The sequence below is a fragment of the Diprion similis genome, chromosome 6 (assembly GCF_021155765.1).
Source record: "Diprion similis isolate iyDipSimi1 chromosome 6, iyDipSimi1.1, whole genome shotgun sequence".
Classification (NCBI taxonomy): domain Eukaryota; kingdom Metazoa; phylum Arthropoda; class Insecta; order Hymenoptera; family Diprionidae; genus Diprion; species Diprion similis.
In genome coordinates, this window is record NC_060110.1 from 15044834 (window position 1) to 15065694 (window position 20861).

Consider the following 20861-nt stretch of genomic DNA (forward strand, 5'->3'; position numbering starts at 1 on the left):
TTTCTCGTGATTTACCCAGCGTCACAAGCTTGTTACAGATAAGTATAACTACGCGCGATGCATGGTATATTCAGGCGGATGATCGATCTCCCGAGTCGAGTACCTATCAGAGACGAACGGACATGAAACGGAGGCTGTATGGCGCATTATCCGAGAATGCCGTAGTCTCACTCTCTGTCTTCTTGCTGCGGAAGGAAAGGTGGCTCTCTACCCCTTCTAAATATATACCCTGCACCTCGAGAGTGCAGCTCAGCGCACTTTACGGCTTTCCTTGGTTAGGCAGACGGACAGACGGTTTGAGCGCTGGCCCGAGGGTATGACACGCAATTACCCCTAATTGCCGGAATGAATTACGGACGCGAACCTATCCGTCTACGTACACGGAGCGCATACTGGTCGAGTTAAAGGTACAACTATAGCTGGGCGTAACTGTGCAATGTTCAGCCGCGATATGTACATGCCACGTCGCATATTCCGAATCCACACCCACCCGCCTCGACTGCATTAAACCCAGGATTGCACGTATGCAAGCATGCACCTCTAACAGATTCCTATCGCTACACCTGGTTAAACCGTGATGATTTACCGGGTTGCTTCAATTATAACTGCAAATGAAACTTAACGTGACATAATGTGATCATAATAAGAATAAACGATCAATAAAATAGACAATATTGTTCAAACGATTGGAACAGATGAGGGTGAGTTTGAGTATAAATGAAGATGATTAAAAGAATTTTGTAAATATGTAAGACACAGATTGAGTCGCGTTTTAATATCACGAGACAATGTGCGATTTGTGCTTTCTCCATTTTGTCGAAGATTAACCAGTCCCAATCACCTCGACAAGTACTTCCTCACATATGAGACGCTGCTGCGACCGAGCAGCCGTGCATCCCCCAAATAGCTTGTAACATGTGTCAGGCGTGAGGCCGCATGAAGGGATTGTAAACAGACGAAAAGCCCCGGAGCAAAACCGAAATCTCGAGACGAATGAAGTAGAATAGGCGGACACAAAGCAGCTGCCGTAGACGAATATCGAGAAGGGAGAAACGGATTGACAACGGGGTGGTGGAAAGACGCGCTCGCGTTCTGAATTTCAGCGTGTTGTCGGTTCATACAAGCGTGTGACGGATGCGTAGGTACAGGGATTCGCCGGCGAGTGGTAGATTTCGATTTTGTCACCCTCTCAGCTGCGGGGTTCGAAGCCCTCCCCAAGCTAAGAGAATGAGTTATGAACGCTCGCGCGTTTAAATAATATTAATAGCACTTCCTCCGGAATGGATTTCTTTCGTCGAAACGTAATTAAAATCCGGCTACTAAGCCCAAGGAGAAGTAAGGGAAGCCGAGGGCGTAGCCTCTTTGTCGAGAATCGGTATCAAAATTATACCGGATATAATAGGTACCTAATTCCTTGTGTCAACCGAGGTTGAAAAATGAGTAAATTTCAGGCAGCGTTCCGTCATTCAGTCGTATTTCCACAACGGTCATTGAGCGTGTGGGCTGAATTTGAATAATACATTAATATTAATACACTGCGGTTTGAAAGGGATGTGTAAATATAAGATGAGCTTGAAATTGTAATCAAAACGGATGAAATTTAATATTTTCATATCTTAGACTGAATCTTGGCAAGAAAATTCGTAACAAGTTAGATAAAGCAATATATATAAGATAACACATACAGTGTTTGTGTTATGTTTGGTACCAAAACGCGATAAAACAGCAGACAAAGAAAGTTGGTGTATGACTTTATCCCCAGTGTGAAAAGCGATCGGAGCCAATTTGCCTCTACAGAATGAGATTCTCCAATCTGCAGAGCAACGAATTATTGCATTAACTACAAGTCGCCTGCGGCCAACTCCGAATCTATGACTAAAATCCAATCGAAATTTGAACGAGTGTAGCCTGCACTGGTTTTAGAACTAATCCACAGCTGTATATATATATATAAAAGAAGCTTCTATATATATTTACAAGCTTCTTATAAATGAATGAATGAATTATTTCCGGTAAATTTAAAGAATTGAAAGAAATAAATTAAAAATATGGAATAGAAAACTATTGGTTTGATCGGTTACGCAGGATGCGAGAAACGGGACCTGTAATAAACCACTCCGGCTAGTCGACGATACAATTACTGTGAAATTACGCACGTACGGTATTATATGTACTGCTCCACGTACGATAGGTCGTTGGGTGCATACGTATCATGTATGTACAAAAGCCATGGCTATATACCGTTTATTTATATGCATACAGGGATACATGTACCGCATACGAACGCACGTTGCGTAGGTACAAAAGTCGAGAAATCTATTTCTGTGGTCATTCACATCCAAAACATTGAGTCACTTGCGATGTCTTTGAACTCGTTTGCTAAATAAAGATATTTGAACGTGATAAAAACCGTATACCGCGTAATAATAAATATATACGCACTGTAGACATGTACGAGTATACTAACACGTTGCGCAGCACCCGCGTAGAGGAGGAACGTCGATGGAGAGAACCGAGAGAAGAAAGGAATTATTATTATCGACAAACCGCAGTCGCACGTCCGAGGACCAAAGGGATACAAGGAAGAATAAAGATTTGGAGAAAGTGCATCAGTCAGCTCCACGTGCTTTCAACGAGTCCCCGTCGCCTCTTTGATTTCCGTTTCCCTCTCCCATTGCGCGTGACAGATTGCGATGAATTTTTCACATGTATCGCCGATTTGCAGCTCAATTAGAATTTCGTCGTACAAAATGATTCTGCCCGCGTCTGATTCGAAATTCGTCAAGTGGTTCTCGCTTTTTTCGTGCAATCCAGACAACTCGACGACGCTACGGGGACAAAGAGAATGCGCACTGCATCTCGTTAGTGCAACCTATTGTGCAAGCACTGGGTTATAAAGACGGTATGAAAGAACAAACGTCTCTCGCATGTCCAGACTTGTAAAGCGTCGACAATATCTTCTACGCTTTATTTCATTTCATTTCGTTTCGTTTCGTGTCGTTTCATTTCCTCTCCTTCCCTTCTCTCGTTCTTTATTTCACTATTTGCTCATCCCCGCGACATTCTTACCTACCTGCCGGTAGTATAATACGTGGCCCGGCGTGGCGTCGCTACAGGAACAGGGGGAACCCCCTTTTATATTCCCAGCGTCTCAGGAACGCGCATAACGTATATAGTACCTGTGTAATGCATTCGTGTTCGAAGAAGGGCCGGTCCGCCCACGCTTCTCGGCTGGTAACCGTCGATATTTGGCATTTCTGATGATTCGAACGTTGCCCGGTTAACGTGGAAGTCGAAGAATTAGGTGTACGCTTAATTCTGGGCGAAACCATTCCAGCAGCCGCGTAAATTTTCTCGCGTTACGCGGGAATTGTCCTCGTATCGTATTGACGTCGATATCGTTTCGCGTGCCGTGCAGATTTCCAATCGAAGGAAATGCGTGTGCAGGAGAGCCGACGAGTCGCGACAGCTACAACGTCGAGGTCTGAAATCGGTTCGGAGAAACGGGCTTGCGTGTCCCACCGGTTTATTTTAAAATCATAGAAGGCAAAAGGTGTTAAAAGACACAACGTGCTAACCGGTCTCTGCAGAGGGCTTGACTCTCAGATCTGGTTTTCAATTTTTTCAATCTTAATATAGATCGCAAGTACCGTGCGCGACGGCTCGTGAAACAAATGAGAATCGCCAAGCGAATATCCGAGCAAACGGTCACTGCCATGCCGAGCTTCGATATGCACACTGTCTAGCAGCTCGTGTAATAATTTGTAAATCCCGCCTTTGTTGCTGCGCTCCGATCGCGATATTATCCCCGCACCGGCCGTTGCGATCGTTCTGCAAATGCAAAAATAACCGATCGAAGTGCAAGCAACGCCGAGGATTTATTGGTAGATCGGATGTGTTCAAAGTCCCGCAGGCAGTGATAGTATTTTATGTATATATGCGTATTTGAAACAGTGAGAAAAATACCTGTGAGCCTCAGGTGAGTTCGGCAGACTCCGCGCTTTTCTGCTGCTGCTACTGTTGCTGTTGCTATTTCCCATATTTACGTTAGTTTAATTTATTTATCACTGATAAGGAAGACGTGAACTCGGTTCATATCACTTTATTTAAAATCCCGAGATAAGTAATTTTATTATACATGTGATTTAAATAATTCTTTGACAGCTAATACTAATGATTATGTTTGTTTTTATAATATTTACGTATATTTATGTATCACCAGAAATCGGTATGTGTTACAGCCTAACTTACACAGCTGTATTCAGATATGTTACAATCACCATCGTATAAATACGTTAATCGATTTTCGCGGCAAAAAATCGGATCACGCATCTTCCGGAATTTGAAAACTAACGAAACTAAAACAACTGGTACAAAACTTCCGGATCCCCTCGTGACATTTCAATTTCGGATGTAAGTTTTTATGCCTCACCTGGCGACCGATGAGAGCAGTAAAAATCGTAAATCATATTCCAAACGGCACGGCGATTTACCGTAGCCCAAAACCGGGGACGAAAACTTTTTATGCTTACTGAATTTGACAGCATGTGTCAAGAACAATCTGCCCAGAGATTGGAATAAATTCACCCCCGTGTGAATGCAACATGTCCAAAGTAAGATATTTCGTCGACGCGCCGATAACGCATCGTGATTAATACACGAAACACCGAAATCCGTTGCAATTTGTACAATTAATTATCGTCACATTCGTCCAAACACAACGCAGGTAAAATTGAAAAAGAAAAACTTGAAATTAAAACGAAACAAAAAAAAAAAAGAAAGGAAATTCGCGGTCAATTTAACCCGGAGCCAACATCACAAAGAAGCACATAAAATATTGGAAAACAAACGTTCCGGTGCAGCACTTTCGTTAACTCAAAAACCGCACCGCTCACATGCGCCTGTCAAACGCCGAGTGCAAGTTCAACGGAGCCCATGGCGTGGCCATGGTGTAGGCATCGTTGATGGTCTGTTTGAAACTGAAGGAAGGAGCCGATTCCCATAGCCACATGGCCTTTCTCTCTCTCTCTCTCTCTCGTCTCCGCAGCCTCCCCTCCGTCCCTTCGTCGAGCGCATGACCAATAGCGTCGCCGCTTTCCCCTGGGGCGGACGAATGGGTAACGAGAATCAAACCGAGTGGCTCGACTCGCACCCCTACCCGGTTCTCCAAAGATTTTTACTTTAACGCTCATGATGCATTGTTGTGCGCCCCACGACTCGCCGCCTCCTCCACTTCTGCATCGATGTGTCGTTCGCTGTACTTACAGTTACCAATGGATCCAGCAGCCACGTTCAAGCTGCCTATCTTCCTCTCTTCGTACCTGCAGCAGCATCGCTGTGTATGTACCAGGTGTCGGAAGGTATTCGCATAGCCATCCAAGCCTGACGAGTGTGTTGCTGCGTATATATGATTCCTCGTATACACGACATCAGCTCGTATTGAAAGCATTGCCGAGGAACGTATTATAATGGGTGGTGGCTCCTACGGCCGCAGGTATGAGGTACCTACATCGCATGCATGGCCTCGGCACAGCCGCGCGTGGCATAATGGTACATTGTTGAAATGGTAAGAGACCACCGAAGGCTTCACAAAGGGTTCTCAGTATTAATATGCTCTCGGTGTCCAGGGTATTAAAATGAGTACACGAGCCGGCATCCACATTGGGATGGGATTTTAATCACCGTCGTGGAAAGGCCGCAGTTTCTCCTTATTTCCATGGAGTTTTGTGTTCTTTGACATTTCCGCTGCTTTTCTAATAACGATTAACTATACTTTTCGACGAAATCAAGTTTCAGTCCGTTTGGCAAAGCAAATATACATATTAAATATGAGCTTCCAGAAATAGTATAATTTCTCAAACCAAAAATCGAGTTTGAATATATTATCTGAAGCACCTGAACAAACTGATGTTCCCTTGAACATATATCTATGCAGGCAGTACAAGAGACTCATACAATACCCTCGAAGTTGAGCGAAAAGAATAATGAACATTGTGCGTGGTATATAACAAGAAATTGTGTAAGAGTCATTATTCAACATGCCAAACGAGATTACAACTTCGTTTCCCAAGGCAATCCCGCACAATTACATTAATAAATGAGTACACGCGGTAAAACGGTTATCGAGCTGTATAATATGAGGACTGTGATCACAATCGGGAGCAATGATTTATCTTCATTTAGCAGACCCACATTGTAACTCGATACTTTGAAATGATCATCGTAGATTAATGTTGCACACCAAGCACAACCAGTAAGTGCGGATGTTAAATACGTTGGAAAAAAACGGAAGTAGGAAACAGTGTAATAACAATACGAAGTATAACATCAGGTGAAACGTTACAAGGAGTAAAGTGCACTAGAAACAAGGATTGTGGCCTGATTAAAAATTCTGCAAGACTCATTCTTCAACTGCCAAACAAGATTACAGCTTCATTTCCTAAGGGAGAGAACCGCACAATTACATACACATATTTCCAACTGGGAACTCCAGAAGCCCGAGAGCAAGTGCTCCTCCTCAACGATCCTGTTTCGCACTACGGGAACGAGGCACCAGCACAGAACACTTCTCTCTTAACAGTCACCCTGGCAGTTGCTATTAAGAATTAACTGCGCCCGGAGTAATTAAAATATTTCAAGTCTCGGCCCCAAGTTGCCAGGCTGGCCTGCGAGCCGCGCGAAGCAGAATACACGTGACCCATAGCCTCTGCATAATTTTCTTTCCACTTTTTTGTTAATTAAAACAAAAATGCTACCGGGAATAAGTAATACACTCCATCTTCGTTGTCGAGCATAACAGAGAAAATCATTTGTTAGTATATTAGATATTGTATGGACAATAAAGAAAAAATGTGCAGCTTACCGACATTGCTTTTTTATAAACTAACTATTTTATGACTGCTGAATTCAATCACAGCGTTTCGTTTCCTTTCGTTTCGAGCGAGAACATTACGATTATGTAAATGTACTCGCAACTCTGTAAAGTACCTACGTACAGATATAAATAACCATATACGAAGCCGTTGATACAGAACTTTCCCGCAAAGTTTGAACAGAGTCTTATCTGTTCTGATCATTGTTGACAGTGCATATTGTTTTGCGAAATACGGTTCTCCATTGTACAATGAACCCGCAGACTTGCCTTGTAATACCCTAAGGCAGGTAGAAATGAGTATATTTCGTGTGGATGAATGGCTGATGTATGTATATATGCGCTTATTCTATCTACTTGGACAGCTATGTAATACCTACTGTGCACAAATATACGTGTATACCAATACACACGTAACACATACATAAATGTGGGTAACACTAGGCCTGAGTAGAATACAGTGCTGCTGAGAATCTTGATGCAAGTAACCAGATATCCGCCGCATTTCGGTGCACTTAGACTATCTCACCCCAGTATCTAGACGGGATGCTTTAGTGCTCAGACCTCGTTGAGCCTCAAGAATCGTATACCCGTTTCTTCCTGCCCGTGCTTGCCTGGATATTCGTTTTCTTTTTACGAACGGTTTTATTACTTCTTGAGTCTCCGTTACGGGCAGAATAATTAACTGAGTTTCGTCGTCAGTTCGGCTGCAGGGACGGTTCGAAAATAATGTAAATTATTTGTTCTACTCCGGACGAATCGGGCCTCCAAACAAATCGTTCCGCTATAACTATCTTCCGTTGTATGGTCGATGCTATAACTTTCGTTTATCCAGTGTCTATTTTTTCTAATCGTCATTTCCTAACATGCGTCGTTAGGATGTATAGATTCGCTCAATTGATTTCGAACCTGGCCCTGAACAATTTGGAATCGATACCATTTATGGCAATGGGAAATTTTGTAACATGAATTTTGATGGCTCATTGTACCCACAATTTAAGCGAGTTTCTATTAGTTACAATTGCTTGCAAGTGGGAGGTCAATCGGTGGCAATTTTTTGTATTTCTTTGTACCGTTGTAAGCGATTTTACTGGTATTCGACATTTCCCGATTCTTACCTACCTAGAGTAAATTCGAACTACTCTTCTGCGCGTCTCGAAGTAGTCGACGTTACCAACCGATGAGACGGAGCAGGGAACGGTCGATAACGTTATTGACAGATGCCAAGTTACCATGAGCCGGTAACTTACCGACCGATAAAAGCCGTCGGTAATCGTATCAACGAAAGTGTGTTACATGAGCCGACGAATTTTTTTTTTTACCGATCTAACAAATCTCTAGATTCCGGCGAGTTAATACTAGCAGGTATTTCAAAATTCGATTCTTCGTTCAACAAGGAGTTTTATTAAAAAGCGAGTGGAATTTAGAAACTCGCAACTTCTGGAAATAGTGAATCTGAGAGAACATCAAGAGGAAACACAATCAGTCAATTTTCCTCCAAGTCCACGTCCAGAACAGAGGAAAGTTAAACGACTTGTGCGAGTTTCGCAGAAAAGCAGCGCATGGCTTTGAAACTGTGCTCCAAGTAAATCATAGGGATTCCAGGAGCGAGTAATTGTTACAGTTGTAATTAGTAGTCAGAAAGGTGGTTCTGGAAACAGCTTGGACTTAACAAAAGCGTGACTCACCGAGGCATGTCTTGAAGTTGTTTGGCCCGTTGCTTATGTCGCGACAAGGCGAAGAGAAGGGCCAGGACGGGGCGTAGGGTGGACCCGGAGGCAAGCTCACCGGGATTCACCGCCCCGACGTCTGCACCGAGTGCGCGAAGCGCCCCGACGCACAAGCTCACGTTCTCCACCTACGCATGAAATATTAAAGTAACGCATTAGTGTCATCTCGGAGGGAACAAAGAATTTGTTTCACTTACAACTTTCCTCCCATCAGCTTAAGCTAATGTATACACATACAGTTTTAATGCAATGCCTGCATGAAATGACTCGAACAAAAACAGTAAACGTAATCAGATTCCCGTTTACATTGCAAATTAAGGATAAAAAGCTAGAAGCTAGTAATTACTGAATTGCTTGATAAAATTTTATCTTCGCTAGATTATAGTAGTTTGACTTCTCGTTTCCCACACTAACCTTATTTTATATCTGCAGGAATTATGCAACGGAATCCGTAACCATAACCCTCTACCTATTTCCATATACCTATAATGTTAATTTCACGCCAACCACAAGCTGCCTCTATGCACGTGTCACAAAACTTTTTGTTACCGTCGGTTTTTACGTGTCGGAAAGTATCCGTGCAGAACTTGTCGGATAGTTCACAACCGGTTTCGGGTAAAACACAAAAAAAAAATTCATTATATTTAATGATTTCTTTTCAAATTAACAAACCAGGCATGATTGAGGTGTCTAAACAAGAAATCATATGAACATTTGCCGCATGGAAAAACGTAGCCTTTCAAAACATACAAAACCTGATTGAACTAATCCAATTATAAAACATTATATACCAAAACACAGAAAAGAATGATACGCATCAGGAACTGGAGTGGTGTGGATTTCACTCATTCGATTTTGCATGCACATATATTCGCGTTATTCGCTATCTACTATCACTATCCACTTGTCCGCGCAATAAAATTGAAATATGTACAATCGACTAAATGTGCATTTAAAATTCACCAGTTTTATATTCGGTTTGCCAAGGAACGAAAGAGGATGAGATAATCTCCTCTCTAGCCTTTATTCACATCTCAAGCAAATTCCTCACCACCACCCTGTAGTGTATCCATATATACCATGTCGCCTTCCTGACTCTGGAATATGCACCCAACTCTGTGTCAACCAGCTGCAATTAGGCCTTTGCAACCAGGCTCCACGTGTGTACTCCACGAAACGTGACCGCACGTTGACCATAGAGCATGGGGTACCTACCTACCTCCTATACCTACTAGGTATACCTACCGTATATCTGAATACTCAAGTATGTATACCTAAGGTATAACAAAGTACGTGTAATTATACACACAAGCATACTCGTACGTAGTTTTATTTGAGCCTACATAGTTTAGCTCTACATACTCCGAGTAAATGCCAGTGTGTACATAGGTGGGTTTGGCATGTAGGTATACGACCCTACCCTACCTTCATAAGCGTTGTTCTTTTGTTTCTATTGTTCTTAGTTTCAGCCTCAGCCTCGCGGCTTACGTTAGACGTAAAGCAAGCCGTGCCGCGTGCAGAGAACCCTGTTGACGGTGAGTCACCAAACAATACTTGCAAAAGCTGTTTTCAACGTTGACCACCGACCACCGACCACCGAGTCGCGACTACACCCAATCAGTCCTCTCAACGCTTTCCGACTTACTCCAGGTCTCAGAATCACCGAGAAGTCTGGTATTAATTCACATCAGATGACGAACCCTACTAGGTAGTATCCGATCAAGAGTGATCTCTGCGAAGACCGTCGAGTCAGGTGACAATTCAATATCAGTCTGCATCAGGTGCAGCCACTGACATAATCTCGTTCTTTCTCCTCCTCGCGCTCTGATTACGAGTGACAATTGATGCCGCGAGAGAGGCAATCGTGTAAAAACAAAGCGAGCAAGGTCACAAGGCTCGAGTTCAGCTTCCAGGTAAACTGGATCTGAAATAGATCGCTCTTACCTTCGAACGAGGGTAGACTCGGAGAGGACAGAGAAAGAGAGAGAAAGAGCGAGAGAGAGATTGCAGCGACGGAGCATGCACTTGCACGTACAATCGGTATCTGTATGCATGGGTATCTAGACTTTGGTACCCACTCCTCGCAGATTCGCGACGCAAGCAAAGGGGTTCGGGGTTCGTGTTCCTCTCCGGGATCCCCCCCCCCCCCTTCCCCCGGGTCTCCGCAGTGCACTTTCATCCGAAATTCATCTCTTTGATGCACTTGCGGACAGGGGAATTCGTCGGTTCGTTGCTCGCCTGGAAGTTCGGCCTGATCCCTCTTTCTCGTATTGGCTTCAGAGCTACAATAACTTCACCACCTACGCTTCGTACTCGGAGGGGTAGTTTCCAGTGACCAGATAGGAGTGAATAACCAACCCTAGGAAATTGAGGATTTATTTACGTTTGATAATTGCAATTTTATGCCTTGCTGTAACGTGACAATACTTTTCCCCGCACCTGGAGTACTGGGTATGATCGTTGCTGAGTGACGGAATGCTATAAAAGCTGCATCGCTTTAATTAGTACCTATTATTATTATCTTCTCTACGGTAATAAACTCTGCTGCAACACGCTGATGCAGTAGACATAATGAATTACTGCTGACCTGACCATCGTTCAACGTGTGAAAGGATCGTGGGAGGAAAAACACAGATGTCAAAAAACCACACATTCACAATGTACAGTAATATTCTTCAACGCTTTAACCTTTCGATTAACTAACCTTTTTTCAGTACGAAACAAAATGCGAGTTTGATTCTATACATCATTATCACAAGATTCGTATAAAATCGAACTCGCATTTCTTTTCGGACAGAAAAGAAGTTAACTGGAAGCTGAAAGTGATGTAAGATATTTCTTCAATAAATTTCAATTTCAAGTGCAATAATATTAGAATCTCATGTAAGAACAGTTTTTATCACCGACTGGAACCTGGCATCGAAATTTCATACTAAAAAGGTATATTCCTACAGAATAGCAAGGGAATGGTACCCTTATACCCTCTAAACCAAACCACTCCCTTGGCAGTAGGGACGAAACCTCGTTGTCGGTCATCGTTGGACTCCTACCTAGAGAGTGCATGACTAAGGCCAGATTGTACGTAGGAAGAGTGGGTCCGAATCTACGAGACACCAGGGAATATCAAACAAGGATGCGCCCGAGCAGATAAACCACCTAGAGAAACGTATCCCGTCTCGTTGCGGAGAGACGAGAGAGGAAATGCAGCATCCTTACGCAACCTCTCTCTCTCTCTCTCTCTCTCTCTCTCTCTCTCTCTCTCTCTCTCTCTCTCTCTCTCTCACTCTCACTCTGCCTCTCCTGCAGCGACGTAAACTACGACTGTGTTTTGTCTTTATAACTTACACTCTTATACCAGCGTACATGGAAGCTGCAAGCGAGCGGAGGGCAACTCGATTATATTTTTTTACATTTCATCTTTGTCCTTTTTCCTTTTTCGTTGTTGTTGTTTATTTTTATCGCGGAGGCGCTGAAGGCGAAGCGCTACCATAAGAGGACATCTCCGCGACGACGCGGAGAAGGAGAATCGTCTTCGGGGACCGCGAGAGGAGGACTCACAATCGAAGAATAAGAGGCACGAGTAGGCATCGGCAGGTCGCCGGGTTCCATTGCAGAATCCCGGCGAGTTACATCTTCTTGCGGACCCGTGGGACCGGTGTCGTCCTCTTCTCCCCTGCAGCGGGACAGTAAGGATATATACAGGGACAGAGTGCCGCGAACGCGGCGGCGAAGAAAGTGATCATTGGGTGATCGGCGCCCCCCGCGTCCCCGGAACGAGGCATGCGTTAAAAAACTCACACGCTTTGCCTTTACGGAGATATCAGACGCGTGACAAAAATTATTATCCGCAGAAACTGTCCTGCGGCTCCTTTCTCTGGTGCAAATACCTGTAATATCAACTCCAGCTCGGGGTGCTCACGACGACTCTTACTCGCTCGGCTGAGCCGAGAGATCCAGTGCAAACAGCAAAGCGTCTGTCTATTCAGACCCAGGGATCAGTATTTTCTCAGAGGAACGTACTGCAGTGTCAATAACGCAGGTAGGTACGCTTCTTCGTCCCGGATGAAATATTCCGTTCCAGTCCTTCTCCGTCTCGTATTTCAACGGAAACGAGTGCAACGGTATAATATCGTGGTTTGTGGATTTTCCGAACCACACCAACCCTCGGACCTGTTCCCTAAAATTTATACTTGAGTAGAAAATTTCCTCAAGACATCTCAATCCACTTGTTCTTGCCTTGGACACCTGGGTTAAGGCCGAATATACGATACGGGCTAGGAAGAGGCAGACAACGATCAACTTGTCCAACATCCTCTCTCTATGGAAACCGAATCAATTCTTGTAACCTGATCAAGTTATTCCTTCCCAGCGGTGGATGCCGGTATAGTACACATACCGTATGAACGCACGGAGACAAGACAGCCAACGGACAAAAAGAAGAAAAATCACCCCCCACTCATCCACTCATAGTCGCGGAGTGAGGCTTTTGAAGAAGGAAGAGAGGGCAATAATTACTGCGCGCTCGGAATATATACGGGCGATGGAATTTCTTTGAAATCGGGCACCTACATATTTATGGGCTACGTGTACAGAGTTTTCTCTCCTGAGTTTGTGTTCTCGATAAGGTAATTCACGTACCTCTGCCATCCGGTTTAATTGTCGTATAAAACACCGACGATCTCCCCCCTCCTCTCATTCTCCCCCCCTCAGCTTGCAGCATCGATTAATTAACTTGCTTTTGCGACACGAACTCTCGCACAGCGATAAAGAGGATCGTGAAGCCCGGAAAATTATGCAATTCTCTCAGCTTTTCGTATTTATCTTTTTCTTTTTTTAGCACGTTTTTTACTCAATCTCTCTCTCGCTCTCTCGACTTCTGTTTACGAGCTGGTTCAACATGGATATTAGCCTGAATTTTTTCCACATTTTTTTCTCAAGTCATAAAATAATTACACCTTTTTTCGCACGCGGTAGGTATACGATCAGCGAGAACCGCGTGTCTACGATACCTACTCAGATTATGCTGCGTCATTTTACGCAGCGACGACAGCGTTACAGATTGGGAATAGTCGTACATAAGACCCGGACTTTATGGGACCGACACGATCTCCTCCCGCTCTCGAATCGCGTTAGTCGTACCTGAAAAAGAGTTATTGTATAGAAGAACGCGGAGAGAGAGAATCGCTTCACAGGTCACGAACCGGGAAAATATCTGATGCTTCGAATAAAATCTTTGCCGAAAACATTGACGATTGAAAACTTCATCGTTATTCAAGTAGGTACCCTCGAAATGCATAACGGGATTCTGATGGTGTCGAGAACAGCCACCTACCACCTTAGATTCATTATTTTTAGTCCACGCAAACAGACTCCGAGCTATTTTCCTGTCAAATATCAACGGAAGAAACGGAATGGAAGGAAGAGAGAACTTCGGCAAACGCGTGGCTCACAGGCAATTGCTCAGAACTTATTACACGATACTAGAAATTAAATACAACTGATTCCAGCGACCGATGAAAAGATTACCGCTAATTGGGCGGTTTCCTCTCGTAATTTCAAGCGAAAAGGTCCGAAAGTGGAAAGAGTTAGTCAAAATCGCGACGTCGCGACGGATCCATGCAGGGAAATTCGTTGTTGCGAACATTTTGCATAAAAATTTAAAAAACAATTTCAGATAAATTTAATACCGAAGGAAATCACTTCGCTTTCGTATCTCAAAGGTTGGATGATTCGCATTATCGAAACCAGAGAACAACCGGCATTCAAATTATACAGATTAAAAATTCTAGTCACATGGAGCTTCGAATTGTAATACGACAAACAATTCCTCTAGCTATTATACACTCCTTGGATCAGCAGGGAATCCGATGTTCGTCGACTGGAATTCCGCCAGTTGAGTCACACCAGAAGGACAACAAAAATTCGGATTCCGAGGCGTTACAAAGGGCGACAAAAACACAGATCATTCCCGAACGCGTCGCAGACCACTCGAGGTCTCTTAACAGCATCTGGAAACGGGATCCGGTACACCTGATACAGTTATGCTATTTATTAACGACACGTTACCCTTCAAATTATTCATTGTCATTAAAATACTTGACGCTGTTTTGCACAATAACTATTGCAAAATCTTTGACTGATTTCGGTGAACTGTGTAAGATCAAGGCTACCTGCAGATTTCCTCCAACCCGTTCAAGTTTGCCGCAAGAAGAAAAGTCCTCGACATTGGAAAGGTCGCAGAGGTTCCAGGCCATTCGTATACCTCCACGATATTTCACAAGATCCCCTCGTCGACGTTGAAGAGAGCCTGACGGCTACGGTGACGAAAATAACCGATCCTAATGAAGCTCTGCTTAGGGCTCGATATTCTCGCCTGTGTCAGACGGAACGAGTCCTTAACACCTCGAACGAGACGAAGCTGTCTTGTAGGAAGAGGAAAAGACGCGGAGCGTGTGTACGACGCGTGTAATAACCGAGGGAAATTTCTGCGGCGCCTAAAAAGCGTTTCAAACCTTGCTTGCCCAACTCGCTGCATCATGGTAGTGGGCACACGGCTCCGGCTGTCTGTCTATCTGTCCGTCGGTCGGTCGGTCGGTCGTTTTGTCTGTTCTAGTCTAGGCCTCGCTCGGCTAAGCTAAGTTATGTATATATTTAGATAGAGAGGTCTCGAGGCGCACATGGCCCGCAGGAAGCTGCTGCTGTTGCTCGTCTTCCTGATAAAAATAATGATAGTTTTGCTTCCTGAAAAAGGCGGAAGGCACGCGACTGCTAGACGTATAGGTAGGTAGATCCATATATATATATATATATATATACGTTATTCTTTGCCATGTAGCGACAGTCGGACGAGCCATCGGTCATTAACACTGCGACCAAAATCAGCGAACGATGTTACGCAATGATGCGAATGGTGGTACTTTTCTTTTTTTCTTTTCCCTCTCTCTCTTAGGCATATCGGGGCGTGAATCGAGAATGACAGATATGACGTCATCGACACGCGGGAACTACCAGGTAATAAGGAGAGAAATTGCAATTTACTTAATGGCAAAATAATTGCGGAGACAGGCATGTGTATAGTTTATAGCGTCACACGCGATTTCATACGTATAAAGTAGGTATACACTGCAATGTCCAACGGTGACGAATTGGAAATAATAATCAACAATTCCGCGTGATGTAATCGCGATGCCTACCGGTGTCTAGAAAAGATAATCCTCAGTATCGTCGAGCAATACTCGTCCTTCACATTTGAACGACGAATATCTAATAATTTTGCATATTACGTAACGCCGTACAGGCGAGATAATCGGTTAATTCACAAATATTTAACGTCGTATACTTTCGAACGTTACTCAAGAATATCGTTAAAAATTTACCCTCATCGGTTTACACGCACTTCGATTGAAATGTAAGTTCGCTTCTTCCTCCGGCGTTAAGCATGGCGAGTGTTTATTTATTTATTTTGTTTGTGTTGTTGCTTTTTTTTTTTTTTTTTTTAATCACCGTTGGATGAAATTTTTTCTTCTTCTTAAAAACATTCTCATCGGCAGAAGTATTTTCTTTAGAGAGTCACTCAACGTCCAGCGCCCATGCTTCAACAGTTATTCCTCAGTGCACATCCACGAATTTGAAAGATAGTTGTAATAAGAAGATAAAAAGTGAGTGCCCATGAGTGCAGTCCCTACGGGACGTCACGGGTATCTTGTTAAATTTATTCTCGAAGAAGGCGACACATGTACCACGAGATTCGAACGACGGTGCGCAGCTCCTGGTAAAAAGAAGCCTACCCACAATCGGAACCATAAATAATTGAATCGAGTTCTTTGACGTATAAAGAACACTAATATGCAGGTACTAATGTTACAACCACTTGTACACAATGCGTAGGTACTTCGTTGTATAATACACTATTTTTATTTCACTCGTGTGACTGTAAATGGCAATTCTGTAAAAACAGAAAATACGTTGCCATTAAGAAATTAGTAGCTACATCGATGATTTGGACATTTGCGCAGCGAAAAAAAAACGCTAAACTCCTGGTGATTGCATGTTCAGCTGAAGTGCAATAGCAATTACTAGATAATATCATATTTCCTAATACCCAACATACCGAGACGATATTCGAACACTTGCAATCAATGATAGTTTCACTGTACAGATAATAGCGTCTGTAACGATAAAAGAGTCAGCGCATTGTCGGTTCAGAAATCCTGCGGTAGGTATATGTATAAGCACATATCCTTTTCGTCGTATGAAGGTGATCCTCCTCCGGACTCACGGAGCCCTTGTGAAGTGACCGCACTGTTGAATCCGAGAACGGGAATTGCGGACCCAGAAGAAAGATGCAAATCGGAGGGCATCAGGAGGTCTGTGGGCCAGCAGGTGAGCTCAGACGAGTAAACGAACGAAGGAACGAAGGAACGAACGAACGAACGAACGCGGGCACAGAAGAAGAGGTCCGGGCTTCTTGAATCTGGGGTAACGGACCGCGGAATGTAACGGTGATGCGGTAATATTTGCAGCGCGAAAAATTACTCAAGAAAAAGCGAGAATATCCGCACGCGTAATAATCGTATAAGTATCGAATGTCAACATTGTTTATTGGAATAGATACGGCTAAAATTTGCTTTCTACAAATTCATGTGCGAGATATTAGCAGCATCGTGCTCTTCAGTTGCTGATTATGTGTAACATTGAGAATTTTTGTGCAAGTCTTTATGTCTTAGAAAAAGAAAACAAAACAAAAAAAAAAAAAGATTCTTTAGTTTTTGACGGTATTTATCCGTAACCGTCAATTCTCCGAAGAAAATGATGTCGATATGGCGTGTAAAACAGTCCTTCATTGATATCTTAAGTGTAAAAATAAAAATCAGGAGAGCAATATCGAAAACAAATTTTTCTAATGAGAAAAATCCGAGACCTCAATTGTGTAATCCGAGCACACTGCAATTGGCACCCAAAGATCATCGATAATACTTTTGCTGCAACTTATGGACGAGTTTTTCGACATGGCTCTGCTAGTATTACCCACGTTCCATATTTTCAACAATCAAAAGCCGTCCGTAATTACCGCGATCAATTGACCATAAAACGAGTTTCACCCAGCTAATTGACCCTTCCTCGTTTTCACATCGCTGACTGTTTTTGCTATACTTTGAAGAGAAAAAAATGAAATCATCAACCGCATCAGATTTGTATTAGTCATTTAGGGTATCGAGTTTGCGATCGATACCTCCCAGTGATATCAAGTTGAAAATTGAAATAGCTGAAAGCAACGAGCGTTGTATCCGCTAATGGCAGGTATGTAACACGGTCCCAACAATGAGACGAAATGCACACCTGAGAGACTGGATACACGTCACGTGGCTTTGACGAACGTGATGGAATAACACAGTATCGTGTAAGCCACACCTTTCGAGCTCGTCTTGTACATTTGGAACGACGACTGCCCGGGGCGCGGATCACCCGCAAGTAGCAAGGTAGATGGGTAAACACTGTTTACTGAGATATTTCAGACTAATTTGATCCCGAGTCGTGTGGTAATTCGCACACACCTACAGGTAAATTCCCTTCTCTTTTTAATTCACTTCAGAGGTCGTTGGGCTAATTCATCCGCGCGTCGGTCAATTGTCCTGGGAATTCGATCTCTTGACGTATATTACGTGAAGATAGTCTGTGGAATTTTTCTTTAAGACTTTAAATTGCGAAACACAATTAGATGCGAAGATGCGTTATTTTTTAAATCTGATGGCAATTTATATAAACTTGAAACATGGTGTGATATGTTGGTAATCCTTTTTCGTTTCACGATGGACCGATCTATTATTCCCACGCACCTGTCACATGACACCATCAGGCCTTGGCGATAAATTTTTCAAATAAGATTCCAGGAGATCGTGACATGGTTGTCTTAACGACCGATATGCCATGAATCTTTCCCCGCTCTCTGGTCGTCGAGACAGTCCAATAAGTCAGTGGCACGAGTTTAATCGTTGCATTTAACCGGCTATTCAGCCTTGACCATGCCAAAACTATGCGCACTTTCAAACGTCAAAATACTCTCAAAATTTATTCTCTTGCAAAGACAGGAAGAAGGGGGATAATTATGCCTTTCGTCACAACTTTGCTGTATCAAATTCACTAGATTTCGTTTTAGCGGCGATGCCGACGAACCGAAACATGTTTTCCACAGCAAACAATGTTCCAATTGTTCGGATCGTCTGACGACGGTATTAAAACATGCCAGAAAGTAACCGTCCAAGTTTTTCAGACCGAAAGATATCTGCAGATGGTATTGGAGTGAAGATTGTATACCTGGTGAATCGTCAATCTACACCACGTCGCATCGTTTTCTCATACACAGATTCACTATCAATCATTATTTCAGAATACAGGCCAGAGAGTGAACAAAATATACGTCAAATTCGTTTAATTCATCGAAATGACAAATTGGAACATAACGTGGCATATATCACGCGAAAAATATCTAGAGCGACAGGATGTAATAAGTTTGTGTAACTTTCGAAGAACGCCTTCGAAGGATTAAAGAGGTCCTTGTATTCTCGATGCGGTGATTAAATCAACGAAGCTCATACATTAACTTCCCTCGCCTATGCATACATATATACACAAATATAAATACGCATACGTATATATTTGTAAACACAAACGAGCACGCATACCAGCGAGCGTGTACGCTGAATACTGAATTATTATCGTCGTGTGGTTCGAGCCGTTGCTGTCACGTCTGCCCGAATTGGCATATAATGCACGTACATGCATATACGGAGTGTGGCAGCGAGCGAGAAAGAGCCAAACCGAATGTATACAATTAAGTCACATGATAAGGTCTTAACGAGACCGCAGAAGGCTTGGCTCGAAATGCAGCATTCACGCGAAGCGAGACGAAACGAGACGAGACGAGACGAGAGGCGATGTAAGCTGGATTATTAAATAACACGATTGGTTTCTCAGCTGCTTCTCGCCTCCTTGGCTTTGCATTTCGTTTCAATTCACATTTCGCACGTGCAATAATACCGCCAGTTATATATCTATACGTATGTACACTCGTATTATTGTATGTATACCCTATTCGATGCCTATTCGAGGTGAGTCAATCGACTCGTTAGCCCCACGGTGAAACCAAGCTACATACCAACTCGGAAAGGTAAGTGCATTAGGCTGCTGCTGGAGTGGCTGTCGAGGAACACACGTGCCATGGGCACTAGCGGCTAATTGGTACGTGCATGGGTTGGCGCTACTTTCCTTGCGGAATTCGCACGTGTGTATATTATATGCACGCATATAACTCATAGTTTTTCATCAATTTCCATTCTACGGAAACCCGGGGACACGGTAAACTCCGGCAACCAGTCATAACAATACGTGATCCGCACCAAGGACTTTGCTAAGAGTTACGTAAAACACAACGAGTCTGACTGACGGAATGAGGTTTGTTTCGCAAAGAGATTCGCAAGGTTACGGAAAAAAGAAACGAAATAAAAAAACAACAACAACGAAATTCGATGCTCGACAAAGTGTTTTCAATTTTTTCCAAATGTAGGTATCACCGATTCTTATCAGTATGACTTTTTTCAACCGCCTCCATGCATAGATAATATACACAGTGTATGCTGTTCCAAAACATCGTGGAAAGGAGAAACGAAAAAAAGTATAAACCTGAAGCCAGAGTCAACACCCAAGAGCATTCAAATTTTTCGAAATAGAAAAATGCGTCTCGGTTTTATTCTCATAATTTTATAAAAGTATTTGGCGGTGAGGGGGGGGGGGGGGGGGGGGGGTGAGTCAAGGTGTTTCACAATATTTCGAACTCCACTACCTGATTTGGATGAACATTACAACGTTTGGCTATTAATTGTAGCTGCTAGTTTCAGCCTCGTAAACGAAGTGTAACGCCGATAAGCTGCAGGTTTTTGCTGAATTTTCGAACAATGCAGAATCCGCGGACGAGTTAACGGATGTGAGAAAAGCCAATTCCTCCCGTTTACGAATCGTATCACGTATGCTCGTGTATCTGGATCCAACGATCAATTTACTCCTGGCGATCAGCCAATTTGGTTGAGTTACCACAGGCAACGGGAGAGACGAGTAAAAGACTACATTACATTTCCGAGACATGAATATACACGTGGATACATAAAGGACGTAATATGCGTTGGTGTAAAAGTCGTCACGTCTATAAAAAGAAGTAAGTTGATGCACGCATTGCAGGTTTGAGCGTTACGAATCGTTTCGAAAGA

The 20861-nt window shown here is 43.3% G+C and overlaps 1 protein-coding gene across 4 annotated transcripts in view; it reads right to left on the reverse strand.

Annotated features, from left to right (window-relative positions):
* LOC124407646 (protein sickie) overlaps positions 1-20861 on the reverse strand; it is a 168874-nt gene that overhangs the window by 80139 nt on the left and 67874 nt on the right. For 3 of the 4 annotated variants that reach the window (XM_046883975.1, XM_046883974.1, XM_046883977.1), the window contains one exon: positions 8560-8729. In XM_046883975.1, coding sequence (XP_046739931.1) covers positions 8560-8729 — 170 coding nt within the window. Of the gene's footprint in view, positions 1-3966; positions 4069-8559; positions 8730-20861 lie in introns of those variants that run through there. The other variant, XM_046883976.1, reaches the window with a different exon arrangement.